This window comes from Ochotona curzoniae, unplaced genomic scaffold (assembly GCF_017591425.1).
Source record: "Ochotona curzoniae isolate NIBS_2020 unplaced genomic scaffold, NIBS_Ocur_1.0 contig_1, whole genome shotgun sequence".
NCBI lineage: Eukaryota > Metazoa > Chordata > Mammalia > Lagomorpha > Ochotonidae > Ochotona > Ochotona curzoniae.
The window spans coordinates 44,139,784-44,157,035 of NW_024464918.1; the positions used below are offsets into that span (position 1 = coordinate 44,139,784).

Below are 17,252 nucleotides of genomic sequence, written 5' to 3' on the forward strand. Positions count from 1 at the left end.
GAGCTGCAAAAACTTGTCTGTTCACACTGGGTGGTGCCAGGTCCTCCCAGGTAATGGCAAATCCACACTTTGAGTTGATTAGACTGACAGTTTTACCTTCAGAATCCCAATCATTTTTCATCCTTTCTGCCACCCAGGCCAGAGCCCAGAAACCTGTGTATATATTGGCACATCTTTGTCTTTTTTTAAGATTTATTTTTTGTTGGAAAGACAGAGATACAGAGGGAAGGAGATATGTAGAAAGATCTTCCACCTGCTGGTTCACTCTGCCAGGTGGCCATAGTAACCAGAGCTGAGCTAATCCAAAGCCAGGAGCTTTGGTCTCCCATCTGGCTGGAGGGTCCCAAGTCTTTGGGCCATCCTTTGCTGCTTTCCCAGGACGCTGGTGCCCAAATTGGATCACAGGAGGTGCGAGGCGAAGATTTAGCCACTAGGCTCCCGTGCTGGGCTCCATTGTCCATTACTTGAAAGGCAGAGATGGTCCATCCATTGGTTCAGTTCACAAATGGCCTCAAGGACCAGGGTTACAATGTTAGACATTTCTAGGGTCTCCCGTGTGGGTGTGGGGACTCCCAGACACATGAGCAAGGAACTGGATTAGAAATGGAGCTGACAACATGTGAACTGGCTCGCATATGGGATGCTTTTGCTGCAGGCAGTGGTTTGACCCCCTGCACCATAAGGCCAACTCCCATACCAGCGTCTTGTACACATCAGCTGTTCCCTGAATGTTTGAGATCTACTTGGTGATAGAACCGGTAATGCCAATAGCTATAGTTTCAGTTCAGTTATGGTACACTGGGCAACTCAGAAGAGTTAAAACCTAAAAGGTGACTAATAAGTTGCCAATATGCCTCACCATTCCTGTGTGAACCCAAAGATCTCCTGAGCACCTGTGCTGCACAAATAAGGTGTCAACATGAAGCCCCAAGTGGGACCATCCCTAGAGGGTTTCCCTGTCCTGGGAAGAGTGATGGACACTCGGGCCCCGGGGTTATGCAGAGAAGACACCCACCACCTTGAAATGGCTTAGAATATAACAGACAACAGCCTTAGGTATGGAACAGGTCCGCACAAGAAGTAGTGCCTGGCTTAACTGATCTACTTGTAAAAGGTGAAAGGTCAAAAGAGCCGTGTTTTAGAACCAAAAGATGGGAAACGTAATGGCGGACAGGCCCTGTGAAGGGAATAGAATTTGACCAGGAAGCACCATCAGATCTGCTTCGGGGTAGCTAGTCCACTAAGCTGTGAATGCAGGGTTTACGCAGAGACAGCTGGAAACCAGCCAGAGCGCAACACACTGACAAAGGAGCAAGAACAGAAAGGGGGTGACTAACGGGCATGAGATGGCAAAGTTGGTAACTGGCTGACAGGGTTCTCTGGAGTGCCTGAAGGAGAGATGCAACGTTGGTTGGTATCTCATCCAGGTTTGTGGCCCTACCGAGGGGTCCTCTCAGCAGTCCCTGACCCTTCATGATTCTTGCGCTTCCCAGGAGGGGTCCCTTCCGTCCCTCATCTCTGCCCAGCCCTGGGTGCCCGGCCGCTGCGGGGGAAGGTAACACGGAGTGTGCCTGTTGGTGGGCGGACAGATGGGCTGGAGGCCTAAGGACACAGCGGGGCACTCGGCAATGTAGAGCGCGCGGGTTCCCGCCCTCCCCGCCTCCGCCGCCTCTCCCGGGCTGCTCCCACTTCGCTCCACCTCCCCTTCCCCCTGGCCGAGGGCCGTTGGTTCAGTCCCGGAGCTTAAAAAGGCTCCTGGAGGACGCACTCGTTGGAGTTGGTCTTTGCCCAGCTGCTTGAGGTTCGTCCCGGAGCCAGGGAGGCTGTGTGCGCGCCAGGGGTGACAGGCGTGTCTGTGTGTGCCGGTGCGCGCGTGGGCTCCCAACCCGCGGCCAGGCCCTGCACCTGCCCGGCAGCCAGCAGCCGCAGAGAGAGGCGTGCGCCGGCCTGCCCAGGAGATGGAGCCGACCGAGGTGCTGAAGCCGCGGAGCCTGACGGACCTCATCCGCATCCTGCACCAGCTCTTCGCTGGCGACGAGGTCAACGTGGAGGAGGTGCAGGCCGTCCTGGAGGCCTATGAGAGCGACCCGGCAGAATGGGCGCTCTATGCCAAGTTCGACCAGTACCGGTGAGCGCAGCGCGGGCCTGGGGCACTGGGGAGCCGAGCGTGCAAGGTGGACGACGCTAACGGGCCTCACAGGCCCAGCCAGAGGCGGATGGGCGGGGAGCAGAGCGGCCGCGACCGGCCGTGTGTCGGGAAGCGGTGGACGCAGGCAGAACTGTAGCCCGGCTGGCGCCTGCGGTGGATGCAAACCCTGCCCCACCGGCCTCGCGCCCTGGCTGCCCACCATTCTCTCGTTGCCATGGGGTTTTTAGAGTTTCAAGTTAAATGTGGCTTTTGCAGTCTGTGGTGACCAGTGCTGGCCACAGGCACGTTCCCGGCACCGCTGGGTGATCCCCAATTGGGCTAGGGAGTCCTCGCTATCCTGGAGGGTGGGCGGTCTCACGTGTCCCCAGGAGCTGATCAGGAAAGGGACACAACAGAAGGAAAAAAAGCTAAGTATCGGGTTTGTTTTCCTTGGAACTGCTTTTCTGTGAGTTGCAACTCTGTAACCAGTGGGGTGTTTTTGAGGGTTCTTGGGCATGCTGCTGTGTGCGGGGTTTGGGGATTTGCTGTAGTAGAGAAAGTACGGCCCATTAGGACTCCTCTGACTACCTGCAAGTCAGAGAGCCTGTGGGCTCCTTTCCACCGGGTTCATGAGTGAGGCTGCCATGGCGTCCAGGTTCTGCTTTTTGCCTGCCTTCTCTGCGGGTTGAGGAGGGCTTGGCATGGGCCGGGACTCCTCCGGGGATCGCAGAGAGGGGCGTCATCCCACCCTTGGGAGGGCGTAGGATGCTGGCAGACATGGAGGAGGCCCACTGCCTGGTCTCAGACTGCTTCTATCAGAGTTGGAAATAGCAAGGCTGTCCTGGCCTCCAGACGTGCCACACTGTAGCAATGTCGCTGCTGCACACAAAGGGACTTTACAAAGCTCCTGGGAAACAGTGGAATTAAAAGACTTTGATTTGTGTGCACAGAAAGTTAGACTTAAGGGTGGGCATTTAGCATACCTGTTGGGAGGCTCAAGTCCCACAGGGAACAGAATGCACGGGGGTTCGCGGGGGTTCATATGTAACCCAGGATCCAGCTTCCTGCTGGATCAGCCCACAGGGGAGTGGTGGACGCTGGACGTAGGTGGGTGGGCTTCTGCCTGTGGGGCTGACTTCTGGCTGCTGGCAGGGCCCAGCCCTGGCCTTCGCAGGCCTTCGGGGAGTGAACCAGCAAGTCAGAGTTCTCTCTCTCCCTCCACCCTCTCTCTTCGCTAAATAAAGACATTTAACTAGACTGGGTGGTACCAGCCCTTAATTTTTCGATCAAGGTCTCTTCCAGAGGCCTTGAATTAGTTCTTCCCCCTCCTCTTTTTGTTTTTTTCTTTTTTTAAAATACATTTTTGGGCAATTACATGAAAGGTGGAATTATTGAGCAAGGGAAAACAGGCGGAGCTGTCCTATCTTTTTGGTTCACAAATGACTATGATACCTGGGCTTTGGTCAGACTCCACTAGAATCTCCCACCTGGCTGGCAGGAGCCATCACTGGCCCCTCTCCCACTGTTTTCACAGATGCTTTTGCAGGGAGCTAGATCTAAACCAGGGACGCAAACAAGTGCTCACCCAGAATGCCACCTGAGAAGTGGCTTAACTTGCCAGCGCTGTCTGCCGCTCAGGCGTGGGGTGTGGTCCTGAGGGGGCAGTTCCAGGAGGCGAGGGCAGAGGGGCTCTGAGCTGTCTGCTAGGTTTCACACAGAATGCATGCCCAGCCCTGGCAGGATTCTTGGCCTGGACTGGGGAGGGCGAGGATTGCAGAAGACCAAGATGGAACATGTTTGCACTTGGGCCAGGCAGCACAGTGCTTCCACAAAGCTCAGGGGAGCAAGAGAGGTGAAGTGGGGACTTGGGGCGGGATCCCAGGTCCCCGGGGATTTGAAGCCTATGTGGAAAGCTCCTTGCCAGGATGTAAAAAGTTACCGAGTCAGGAACAAAAAATATCAGAATTAGCAAACATTGCTTCTGGAACGGTGGCAGGGGGATCCTCTGACCCACACAGATTGCAAAATTGGGTCTCCTCGTCTGGCAGTGTAGTTTGGAATTAATTTTTTTTCCCCAGTGTTTGGTTCCTCCTGGTTGTAAAAGGCTTAGGGCGCCTTGCTAGCCTATCCTACCTCCTTTGTCCCCGCCAGCCCCCACCCTGTTTGTGAAAGAGTGCTTTTGAACTTGGTTTGCATCTGAGCTTCATTAGAAAGAGCAATTCTAGAGTAGCCATTTACTGAAATCTTGTTTCTCCAGTCCCGGTTCCAGGTACAGGGAGGACAGGAGTGCAGCAGCCACATTCTTGCCTGGAGCAGTGTGCACGCGCACATACCTTCTGTGAGAGACTTTTATCAGTCGGAGACCGGGGTGGAGAAACATGGAATGTGTTTTTATTTCTCTTGTTACCTTTCCCATTCCACCCACCAAAGCAGACCAGCTGCCTCTGCACATGTGCTGACTCAAATACAGCAATGTGCAGAACGAACCCTAAAAAAGAGAGTGTGTGTGTGCTGAGGAGATTGCTCAGAGCTGTTAAGATGTGGAGTCCAGCATCTGTGGGCGGACAGGGCTTTGGGGGACACCTCTTCTTCCTGGGGGCTGGCTTCAGCATTGGAGTTTAAACCTCTGAATACATTGTTTTCTTTTAGATATACCCGAAATCTTGTGGATCAAGGAAATGGAAAATTTAATCTGATGATTCTGTGCTGGGGTGAGGGTCATGGCAGGTAAGATCACGGTTCTCCTAGCAGTGTCTCAGGGCAGCTGGCCCAGAACAAGCCAAGCACAGCCACTGCCGGGCCAGCCGGCAGCCCTGTGGAGACACATCTCACTTTATAATGACCTAATCCTAACAAAAATCCTCACGAGCTCACGCCACATACACTAAACCCAGTCCTCATCGGTGAAGAATGAGCCAAAGAGAAAAACGCTAACCGCTCGGTGAGCCTCTCGCCAGGCCATTGTTCTAGACCATCCTCTGGATCCTTGTAGAACTATTCCTCTGACGTACTTTCAAAATCAAATTCTGGCCCCAACCCCGTAATTTATTGTTGAAAGTTGGGCGGAAAGAAAAGGTGGCTGGTTTGTTGCTATCAAATTGCAATTACGACCAGGTTGACAGAGCAAACAAGCTCTGTTAGAGGCATGCATCTGGTGTGGGTGCTGTGTTATTCTGCCCCTTTTCCCTGGACTCCAGGCGGTGTGGGGCGATTTGGGAGCTGTGCAGCGCCCTGAGTCGATTGTGTCTGTGCCCCTGTAGCAGCATCCATGACCACACCGACTCCCACTGCTTCCTGAAGATGCTGCAGGGAAATCTCAAGGAGACCCTCTTTGCCTGGCCAGACCGAAAGTCCAACGAGATGACCAAGAAGTCCGAAAGAACCTTGAGGGAGAACCAGTGTGCCTACATCAACGGTAACCTGCTCCCCTTTCACCGTGAGGCCCTGGTCTCTGACACCCTGGTGGCGTCCTGGTCCTGGATCTTGAGGTGTGGGCTGAGAGTGCTTGGGGAGATGACCTCACTGCAGCTGGTTTTGTGTTTTAAAGCTTTGCCTCTGGTTGGGAGCACTATCAAAAACCTGTGCGTGCAGGGCCATGCCTGCCAAAATTTAGGCCCGTTAGGGTTGCCTGTCGAGTTACAGATCTTGGTCCTGGTGTTTAAGAAATGTGGTGGCATGTTCTGGAAGCCATTAACTACCTAGCCTTCCCTGGTTTTCCAACAGGCACACAGCATCCCTGTGGGAGTGTTCTCCAGGCAAACTAGGGGAAGCACCCAGTGGGGCAGTGATGTATGGATCTGTTACCAAGAACTCATTCTTTGTTGTAAATGGCTCGAAGGACTGCTAAGTGCTTTTCAGGAGAGACGGTGATGAACTTCTGTATTGCTTACAGGGTGGTAACTTTCCAGAAAGCTCATTAAAATGCCCACAGGAGGCTGCCTGCCAACACCTAGGAAGATTGAGCAACTTGTCCGGATCAGTCAGGAGTCAGATGTACCTGAGATTTGAATCCATGCCATCTGGTGTTTTGGCCCAATCTCTTGGTCAGGGTGCTGTGTGACTTATATAAGAATAAAGCACCAGAGATATATTTTTCTGTCAAAGCCAGTTCTTTCTTCCTATCTTCCAGTCCGTTCTTGGCCTTGATACTTGGCCTAAGGGTGTTAGGTCGTTAGTTTAGGACTGCAACTCCTTTACAAAGGTCAGATCACAGGGGAAGGATTTTCTCCTGCTCCCCTAGCACAAGGCTGCTGATTTCTGCTGTGGCATACAGCTGAGGGTTGCTGTGTGTAGACGACGGTGGAAATCCAAAGTTGGTTTGTGCCCTGGAATGTTGATAAGAATAGTTGGCTTCGGCTGCGGTCCGAGTCTGTGTCACACGTTAGATCTTGTAGGTATGCTCCGAGAGTTTACAGCACGTCTGTGAGCCACGCGGAGTGGGGCAGCAGCGGCCGGGCTGGCCTGATGTCTGTGAGCCACACGGAGTGGGGCAGCAGCGGCCGGGCTGGCCTGATGTCTGTGAGCCACGCGGAGTGGGGCAGCAGCGGCCGGGCTGGCCTGATGTCTGTGAGCCACGCGGAGTGGGGCAGCAGCGGCCGGGCTGGCCTGATGTCTGTGAGCCACGCGGAGTGGGGCAGCAGCGGCCGGGCTGGCCTGATGTCTGTGAGCCACGCGGAGTGGGGCAGCAGCGGCCGGGCTGGCCTGATGTCTGTGAGCCACACGGAGTGGGGCAGCAGTGGCTGGGCTGGCCTGATCTCCTTCTCTGATTTTTATGTGGAACTCTAGCCTCTCAGTGTTGAGTGGGATTTGCTAACTGTATCCCATAGTAAAGACTTGGCTTTGCTCAGAGGGCTGTTGTTGGGAGCATCTGTGTAGGTTGGCTAGCAGGGCAGCAGAGGGACCAGGACCAGGAAACCACAATGCTTGATACAGAATGCAGGAGGTCCATGGGGCCTGGACCTGACTGATCCAACCCCCACCCTCAAGTATCACCCCAAAAACCTCGGTGTTACTGTGGCAGAGGAGAGACCTTCTGGAAGCCAGAGGAAAAGGAGGTGAAGCTGGCTGTGGCACAGCCATGATGGTGTTGATGTGATTGGCAGCAGATGGTCCATGAATGGCGGGTGTCCTCTGAAGGAGGTGACTTGGTTTTGCAGGGTCTTAAGCATGCGCTGGAAGATGAGCACATGTGCAAAGGCAAGGAGTGCTGAGGGATGCTGTGTGCTGAGGAGGCTGCCTGAGCCCTTTGTCAGAGTGCCTGGGTGTGAGTCCCAGCACCATGCCTGAACCTAGCTCTCTGCAAGGCAGCACGTGGGGGCTCAGGGACCTGGGTTCCTGCCATCCACATGTGAGACTCCACTGAAGCTCCTGGCTTCAGCCTAGCCAAGTCCCCGCTGTTGTGGGTATCTGGGGAGTGAACCAACACATGAGGTCCGTGAAAATGATGTCTGTGGTCCGTGAAAACATTGTCTGCCTTTCAAATAAAAGTTTAACGACAACAAAAAAAAATGTACTTGAAGGCAGCCTGTTCCAAAAGCGACCAGCTCTAGGATGGAAGAGTTGGCGAGTATGAGAATGGCATCCATTTTGCGTTAGGGATTTGTTCATGGGGGACCTGGCTCGCCCCTCAAGCCAGGCATAGCCCCCACATCATCACTACTAGGCATCCTCCCTGGCAGGCTCTCGTGCACCTGCATCTTAATGTGTGTTTAATTTAATTGTTTTTATTGAAAAGCAGATTAACAGAGAGAAAGAGAGACAGAGTAACACCTTCCATCTGCTAGTTCTTGGATGCCCATGTTAATTACAGCAACTCCCCGCTGTAAATGCCCTCTCTGTGGGTGTTTGTGTTAAATGGAGTGTTTTGCCTTCTGTGTTGGTACAGGCGGGCTGATTCTGGGCAGTGCCTTGGGCTTCTCCCTTGTCCCAACTGACCCCTCTGTTCTCTCCTGCTTCTCCGCCCCCTGTGAGAAAGGCTCCCTGGAGGGTGCCAGTGTGAGACCTCCTGTGGGTGAACTCTGTGCAGCTCCTGGGTCTGGGTGGCCAGTGGTGCCGGCCTGCTGCCTGACTTGCTATGAAACTAGTCTTTCTTCTCTCCAGGAATATTGGGGATCTGACCCCAGGGTTCTGGTCGAGTTGGGTTTTGTGCTGGGTAGCAAATGGGATGTTTGACCCTGGACTCTGTGGCCTTCAATTTAAGAAACTCCTGTTGGTTCTGAGAATTTGGGAGATTCTGTTGCTGAAGCTCCTGGTTAGTCAGACCTCCCAGACTGGACCTGGTTGTTGCTTGCTTTCTTCTCTTCCCATCTTTGTTCCTTTGTTCTCTGAGTTCTCTTCAACTTTTTCTGCCAACCCTTTTATGAAGTGTTTTCTTTTTTTTATTTTAAGGTTTATTTATTTATTTGAAAGGCAAGGTTACAGAGAAAGAAAGGGAAATAAAATCTTCCATCCACTGATTCACCCCTCCCTCTGCCACACACACATGACTGCAGTAACCAGCCCTAAGCAGATTCAAAGTTAGGAACCAGGAACTTCTCCCAGTTTCCCATGTGGGTGCAGAGACCCAGGGACTTGGTCCACCCTCCACTGCATTCCCAAGTGATTTTCAGGGAGCTGGGCGGAAGTGGAGCCTCCGGAGGCCCTGCACAATAGCCTAATGACTAAATCCTTCCCTTGCATGCACCAGGGTCCCCCATGGGAGCCAGTTTGAGTCCAGATGCTCCACTTCCCATCCAGCTCCCTGCCTGTGGCCTGGAAAGCAGTGGAGGAGGCCCAAAGCCTTGGACCCTGTGTCCGTGTAGGAGACCCAGAAGAAGCTCCTGACTCCTGTCTTCGGATTGGCTCAGCTCCAGCCATTGTAGCCACTAGGGGAGTGAACCAGTGGATGGAATATCTTTCTATGCCTTCTTCTCTCTGTAAATGTGTCTTTTTCTAATAAAAATAAATCTTAAGAAAATCTGGACTCTAACCTGCTGATATCTCATAGTGGCTTCACCTCCTATGCCACAATGCTAGCCTCTAGGTTTTCCTTTCCAAAAGTTTTTTTCTTTTCAATTCCTTTTGTGGTGTTTTTCTTCCATCTTCCTGAGGACATTAACCCTGTGTGTTTTGAGTTCCCTCTCTTCTCTCTTCTTTCTTCTGTTCTCTCTCTCTCCCTCTCTCTCTCTCTCTCATGGTTCTGGCCTTCTTTGTGCTGGAACGTTCCTCAAGTGTCTGGCAGCCTTGGCTATGGGCTAATGTTTAAAAGCCAGGGACAGAACAAGTTAATTGGTAGCTCTGGGCAGGAGGTGGGGCTTGTCACTGGACGTCAGTGTTTGGCCATCTCTGGGTGGGAGTGTCCTAAGGGCTTTCTTTGGAACAGATCTGCTCACCTCTGTGTACTGCTTCTCACTGTGCCTGGAGAGGAGACTCGAACCAGTGCTGGATAGCAGGGACCAGTCCCAGCCACCAGTTAGCTTTGGCTGGGTTCTGCAGTGTTTGACTCTTCTCTTTCCTGCAAGCAGCTCCCTCCTCTCACCCTGGCTATGGAGGAGACAGGTGAAAGAAAATGAGTGAAACAGAGTTCTTAAGTGGTTTCCAACTAGTTCCTACATAAACTTATTGAAAAGTTCCATTTCACCATCATTTTTGGAAGCACCTGGCGCTCCCAAGCTCCCAATTCCTGAGCTGTTGAGGAGGTCAAACTAGGGATCAGGCTGTGGCTGGGCTTCCTGTGGTAGCTCAGGATTTGGCTTGCTTGCTGCTGCAAAGCCTTCAAGCTTTCCATCTCTTAAAATTAATTCTCTCTTCTCCTCCATCTTTTGCCTGTGTGTTCATATCTACCTTGCCACAGTAGGGGAGGGTCTCCTGGCAGAAGCTGAGATCTGCATGCTGCGTGCTGTCTCCCTGGGAGTGGAGTTGTCATTTCTGCCACTTCTCTGTGCATAGACACTGATTTGCTGCACTCAGTGATGGAGTCTTTTGCCCACAGCTGCCATCCCATCCCCTTCTGTTCTTTCCCTCCTGGTCCTTTCCAGATTCCATTGGCTTGCACCGGGTGGAGAACGTGAGCCACACGGAGCCTGCCGTGAGCCTGCACCTGTACAGCCCGCCCTTCGATACGTGCCACGCCTTTGACCAAAGAACAGGACACAAGAACAAGGTCACCATGACATTCCATAGCAAGTTTGGAATCAAGACTCCATTTGTAAGTACCGTTTCTCTCTCCATGCGTGACGCTGTATGCGTTGCTCTTGTTGGCCTAAGTGTTGTTAGGACATCTAAAGGTTCAGTTGTTCTTGGAAAATGAGGCAAGCCATAACCTGGGTGAAATGCTCCGTAGATCTTAAATATTCCTTAAGGTTTGGAGACTATTTGTGATTTATAAAGAAAGCCATTTCATCAATGCCAAGAAGTGTTCTTTAAGAAGCTATGCTCATTGCTATGCTCATTGCTAAGGAAAGCATTTTTATTTGAGGTTGAGAGGATCGTCAGCAGCGTTTGGTCCAGCCCCTGCCGCTATGATTGGCAGCTCACGGGTCCAATCTGCCAGCACGGTACAGGGTGCAGGGTTCAGTGGTTAACCTCGGCAGCACGAGGTGCCATCCCACCTATGGGTGCTGGTGGTCCTGCCTGCATTTTCTGTGGGTGGCAGTGCTACTTCAAGTACAGATAAATGAGTTCTGGAGCATTCCCTCCAGAGGAGCAGGCCTTTCCACCAAAATACAAGGCATCCAGCCCCAGCCCCGACACAGTCTGCCCTAGTTGGCATTCTTGACCTTGCTAACATTGATAGGCCTGCAGTGTCCTCCAGGAGTGCGAGGGAGCAAGACCACCAGCAGGCCTCCCCGTGACTCTGGGGAGAAGTAGGGACCTGGCCTCCTCCCTAACTCCGCTTTGAGTCCTGGGGGCCAGGCAGGGCGGACCCTCCGAGGTGACCAGAAGGGGCTCACGTCCAGAGAGCCAGGCAGGGCGGCCCCTCCGAGGTGACCGGAAGGGGCTCACACCGCTTCTCTTCCTCTTGCAGATGACCTCAGGTTCGCTGGAGAACAACTAAGGAGCAGCACAAGCCCTGCTCCCCTGCCCACTCTGTGCTGTGAGCTCCCACGAAGATGTGCCCAGCGGGAAAGCCTCCCACTTGGGTCTTCCGCAAAGCAGATGCCGTTAGCTATGTCTAAGATCCTGCAAAGGACATTTCTCCCTGAAGAAAGAAAAACGCAGTCTTGTGATTTAAAAGGCCAAATCAAACACTCTCCCTGTTCTTTCTGAGTCCATTGAAACTAAACTGGGAGTTTCAATGAGAGTTTGTGAGTTGTTTTTTTTTTTTTTTTTTTTTAGTTTTTTGAAACATTTTAGTCCTCCGAATCGTAATTAGCAATAACTAAACACAGAGCCCGCAGGCATCAAATGCCTGCCTTGTTAGTCGGAGGACCAAAGGCTGATGAACTTGGGATTTCTCAGTATTTGAAGAGATAGTTTTGAACCTGTGGGTTTTATTTTTTGAATCTTATTTTGCAAATTCCTTTCCTATGGGGGACAGGCACACAGCCGTTTGTTACTAAAAGAAGGGCAGTGGATGAATCCCAAACTCACAACAAAACCAGAAGTGTGAACTTGTTTCTTAGATCCCATGATCACACTCAAAGACTTTGTACTACTTTCAGAAGAGCCAAATGATTTTAATAAAGCTGGAATTTGAACAGTCTGAAGCTGCCCTTCTTTCTACCTTGGTGGAGATTTCGTCTGAGTCCCAGAAGACTGTTGCGTAGACTGCCGAGGAGAATGACCCCTGAGCCTCTCAGGGCTGCTTGCATGATCACGGATTGGCTGAGAGGCCACGCTGGGGGTCTCCATGCTGGTGTGGCTCCACAGTGTGACCACATTGCCTGAAAGCAGGGCGGTCAGTGGGTGTGCCTAGAGGGCAGTGCCCGGCAGTTTGGCTGCTGCCTGTGGGCTTACTTTGGTTGCTTTGTGCTGATTAGCTGGTCCTGATGGGTTCGTTTATTTCCTCCAAGCCACGGGTATACCCCATCCTTCTGCTATCTGTTCCCCCTTCCTTCCCTTCCCTGCTTTGAGGGCCTGGGGGAGTTGGATGGTGCCTCCGTCTCAAGCTTGCGCCCAGGTACATCTGTAGCATCTTTAGCCCTTTGGGTGCGCTCTTCCGAGGATGTGGGGGTGAGCATGTGGCTGCCTGTCTCTGTCCCTTCTCACACCTTGTGAGCTGTATGCAGTCCGCGTGCAGGGCAGATCCCCCTCCCAAGGTCCACAGTCTTGTCCCAACCGCACACCTCAAGCTCAGTGTTTACATTCACTGTGGGGCGCAATACCCCTGATATGCACTGGTAAGAAACTGGCCAGAAGTTAACTGGTCAGGGACGACCTGGAACTGAGAGGTGCAGCTGCCAGCAATCCTCCTGGACAACCTGCTCACTTTGTGTCCAGGCTTTTCAAAAAGCCTGTTGATCTGGCCATTTTGTGTAACCCATTATGTTCAAGTGTGATTATCATATGCTCATCTGCTTTATGCACGTGGAATCCTTTGGGTTTTTTTTTTTTTTGGTTTATTTTTACTCTTGTTCTCATAGTTGAGAGGGGGTCGCTCTTGCTGTCAACTACATCAGCAGCTGGGGATGGGGGTCAACGGTCCTTTGCTGATGCCCCAGAGACCACGAGGTGGGAGACTGTTCCACGAGTGTGACTGGAGTGCTTTGGATAGCCCCAAGACATTGTTGCTTCATTTCTCCAGAGTTGAGAACATCTTTCCAAGGTCTGTCAGTTGACAAAGTCTACGTTAGTGCATCCAGAGTCCCAGGAACACGCTGTAAAGCTTGGCCAGGGGAATTGTCCAACCTGTTCTGCTTTTCATCCTCTGACAAGGGAGTTGACATTCCCTGCTGGCCTAGATGAGCTGGCTAGTATGTTCCCTGTGTGTATCTGGGCATGCTGTCCACTGCACAGGCATCAGCAACTGAGGAGGCCCATTCCCAGTGTGTGCACTCCAAGGTCAGACCACACATCTTGTGACTTTTGCCTCTGGCCAGGGTTCTGAGTTAAGGAGTCCCATAAGAAACCTCGCCTGGGGGCCTGGCGCCATAGCCTATAAGTCCTCGCCTTGCACAGCCTTGCACAACCTTGCACACACTGGGATACCATTTGGGCGCCGGTTCTAATTTCAGCTGCCCCGCTTCCCATCCAGCTCCCTGCTTGTGCCCTGGGAAAGCTGTCAAGGACGGCCCAAAGCCTTGGGACCCTGCAACCCACATGGGAGACCTGGAAGAGGCTTCTGGCTCCTGACTTCAGATCAGCAGTGCAGCTCCAGTCATTGGGGCCTCTTGGGGGATGGAAGATCTTCCTCTCTGTCTCCCCTCCTCTCTGTATATCTGACTTTCCAATAAAAAAAATTTTTAAATCTTTAAAAAAGAAACCTCGTCTGGGATGACCTCAGACTTTTGTGTGTGCCAGCCAGTCAGGTTCAATCTGTCACCCAAACCAGCCAATGTACATACTGATGAATGCAGATGCAGGCTGGCACCAGATGCCAGTCTTCCAGCCTCCTGTCCTTAGCTTACATATGCTCCTTTATGACAGCTGATGAGCCACATACTAAAATTAAGATCCTGAATTGTGGGAGCTGTGCCAACTGGCCCTGAGAACTCTGCCATTCGTGACATTGCTGACATTAGTCGACCTGCAGGTAGTCGCTGCCATGTCCTCCAGCAGTGCAAGGGAGAAGAGACTGCAGACAGGCCTCCTCACGGCCCTGCAGAGAAGCAGGGGCTGTGTCTCCTTGCTGTGTCTTCCACTGGAATCCAGGGTTCATTAGTGTCTTCAGTAATGAACATGTCAGTGGTCCCCACTGTCTCCAGTGGTGTCATCTCAGGAAACTCCAGAGCCAGGGAAGGAAGTAACTTGCTCCCTGCATGCTCCATTTCAGCCCCATATTTCACATGCACCAATGGGTGCTGCAGCCCAGCCAGCCCGCCACAGATCCCGTCTACACACATACCAGCAGGTGCCACGACCTGCTTGGGGTGACCATAATAACCCCCACCAAGCCCACTCCTAACCCTGGTTTTTGTACGTGCCAGCCTCTGCTGCAGCCTGGCCTGGTCCAGCCCACACCCCATCTGGTGCTCATGCATACCCACAGGTACTACATCTTAGCTCAGCCTCACCCGTGCACAGACCTGATCCCCGTGTATGCTGGCAGGTGCTGTTACCTTGTCCAGCCTGGCCCACCCCTGCCATGGTTCTTGTGTTCACCAGCAACACAGAGACCCTAGCAGGAGTGTACCCACAGTTCCCCTGCCAGGCATGTTCCCAGTCCAGTGTCTTGCACCTGCCAGGAGGTACTGCAGTCCAGCCTGACATGACTCATGCCTAGTCCTGACACTGGCCTGCTGGTCTGGTGTTGCGGCCTCACTTGTCTGGCCCACAGCCATTCTGGCTCTTGTGCATAGCAGTGGGTGCAGCAGCCTACCCCAGTCTGACCCACCCCCAGTCCCAACTCCCATACTCAACAGCAGAAAAAACATCTGAGCAAGAACAAACATCTGAAGTTCTACAAGGCTTGCTCCCAGCCCCAGGTCTTGGATGTGCCAAGTGCTGTGGCTCAGTCTGAGATGGCCCACCCCCAGGCTTTGCAATTGCGAGCAACTGCTACAGCCTGGCTCAACCTGGGCCAGCTCCGATCCTGGCTCTTGTTGGTGGATACAGCAGCCTAGCCCCGCCCCACCCACTCCTAATCCTCATGTCAACTGGCAGGTATTACAGTTCAACCCAGCGTGGCCTGAACCATTTTCTGGCTGTCACTCGTGCCAGTATGTGCTATGGATTGATCCTGCCTGGCCCACCCCCAGACCCAGCTCACACATGTGCCACAGGATGCTACAGCCAAGCCTGATCTGGCCTGCTCCCTGCCCAGCTCTTGTTCTCAACCGTGGAAGCTATGCTTAGCAGGGTCATTTCCCAAATTTCCCTACTTGGTCTACTCCCAGCCCTGAATCACATATACTGGCAGGAGCTGCTGCCCTGACTGACATGGCTAGCCCCAAGTCCAAGCACTCACCCATGGGTACTGTGGCCTAACCCAATGGGCCCACACCCATTCTGGCTCTCACCAATAGGTGCTATAACCAATCTAGCTTGGCCCACTCTCAGACCCAGTTCTTTTGTTACCTGGCATATGCTACAGCCCACCCTGGTCTATCCTACACCCATTCTGGCTCTCACAAGCACCAAGCCTTCCAAGAAGCCTGTTGATCTGTTCTTTTACGTGTAACCCATTATATTAAACATCGTTACTGCATGCTTGTATGTTTTGTGCAATTGGCATCCTTAAATGCTTAATAAATAGCACCTTTATTACACAAGCGAGATAATATCTTCTGCATGCAATGGTCATGAGCAAATGAAAATTTGAGAGTTCCTGTGAAGGAGACACAGCCCAAAATGGGCACACGGGCATATCTCCAGGGAGGGCCATCACTGCTGTAAGAGCGTTTGGCCGGGCACTCCTGTCCAGCCCCATTGAGGCACTCGTCTGAGCAGTGCCAGTCTTCCTTCATTCCTTCATTGTAAATCTTGATGGCACACAGACCCCCTCAGGTGAGAGCCAGCATCCAGTGCTTGGCCATGGCTGGCACATGGCAGATGCTTGGGACCTATGAGGTGGAGACCCATTCTCCCACTCCACATCTGTGCTGTGGTTCAGGTGCCCCTAATGCTGTTCTGTGTGCCACCCATTCACATGAACCATTAGTGTTACTAAGCATGGTGATTTACAATGAAACAAATAGATCAGAAAGCAAACAAATGGCAATTCTGAGCATCACTTTTGTAAAGACTCACTGCTTGTTTTAAAACGAAAATTGCAGGGTTGGGGCAGGGGAGGAGGAAGGCAGGGACAGAAACTAATTTTCCATCCACTGGTCGTTCTCCAAGTGGTAGCAACAACTGGGCCAGGCCAAGCCAGGATCCCAAGACCCCATCTTGATCTCCCACCTGGATGGCAGGACCCAACTATTTGGGCCGTTTTCTGCCGCTTTCTTAGGTAGCTGGCATAGCGCTGATCCCAGGTGGAGCAACTGGGTCTTTTTTTGCTAATACATATATAGATTTTTTTTAATTGTAAAGGCAGATATACAGAGAGGAGAGACAAAAAGGAAGTTCTTACATCCAATGATTCACTCCCCAAGTGAGCATCCAGAACTGAGCTGATCTGAAGCCAGGAGCCAGAAGTTTCTTCCAGGTCTCCCATGTGAGTGCAGGGTCCCAAGGCTTTGGGCCCTCCTCAAATGCTTTCCCAGGCCACAAGCATGGAGCTGGATGGGAGATAGGGCAGCTGGGACATGAACCAGCATATGGGATCCCAGTAAGTGCAAGGTGAGGACTTTAGCCACTAGGCTACCATACCAGCCTGCAGCTGGGTTTTGAACCTGTGCCCATGTAAGCTACCTGAGTCACAAATGGCAGCTTAACCCACTGAATCACAATGCCAACCCTGAATTATTTTCTTAAGTCACAGACTTCTTTGTTAAGACCCATGTCTTTTGGTGTGAGTTTTTCCATCACGTACTTAGACAAGTTAGTCAGGATCTCAGAGAAGGGAACAGCATTAATTATCCTATTTAGAAATGGTGCTTGGCTGTTTGAGGGATAATGGGCCACTTGGAAAGTCTCTGAAATCTGAAGAACTCTCCGGAAGAGTGACACCCTCCCAAGGCCTCCAGGGCCCTGGTTAAAGTGTTGGCCATACCTAAGTCCAGGCCTGTGGGAGAAATGGGCTGTTTTCCCTCATTTTCTGAGCTTACAGGGCGTTAGTGTGTGGGACCCCTGGCTGACCTTGTAGAGATGAGAGCAGGGTCTCCAGGGAACGCCTGTGGCGTGCTCACACGGGTCACAAGCAGTGGTCTCTCTTCCTGCAGGTGCTTCCTCTTGCACCCGGTACGGAGATGTTTCTTCTAAAAGAGAATGGGGGAGTACGGAGTGAAACCAGATAGACACAGGGACACAGAAGGACAGACGAGGCGTGAGCCCAGGCAGAAAGCCAGGCAGTTGGACAGAGAGGTGCAGGGGCTGGGCTGGGCTGGGGGTCCGGGTGAGCAGTCATTCTGTCACAGGTGCAGAGCTGTTGGTGGGGATGGTG

The 17,252-nt window shown here is 52.4% G+C and overlaps 1 protein-coding gene across 2 annotated transcripts; it reads left to right on the forward strand.

The window, feature by feature from the left end:
• The first annotated feature begins 1,788 nt into the window (after window positions 1-1,788).
• Window positions 1,789-11,809, forward strand: CDO1 (cysteine dioxygenase type 1). Of its 2 annotated transcripts, none has more exons than XM_040977090.1 (5): window positions 1,789-2,128; window positions 4,778-4,855; window positions 5,389-5,543; window positions 10,144-10,313; window positions 11,133-11,809. In XM_040977090.1, the coding sequence occupies exons 1-5, from the start codon at window positions 1,959-1,961 to the stop codon at window positions 11,160-11,162; spliced, it is 603 nt and encodes a 200-aa protein (XP_040833024.1). In that variant the 5' UTR covers window positions 1,789-1,958; the 3' UTR covers window positions 11,163-11,809. The 2 variants fall into 2 exon arrangements, with proteins under 2 accessions (XP_040833024.1, XP_040833034.1); XM_040977100.1 differs by having other exon boundaries at window positions 5,392-5,543.
• The last annotated feature ends 5,443 nt before the right edge of the window (window positions 11,810-17,252 follow it).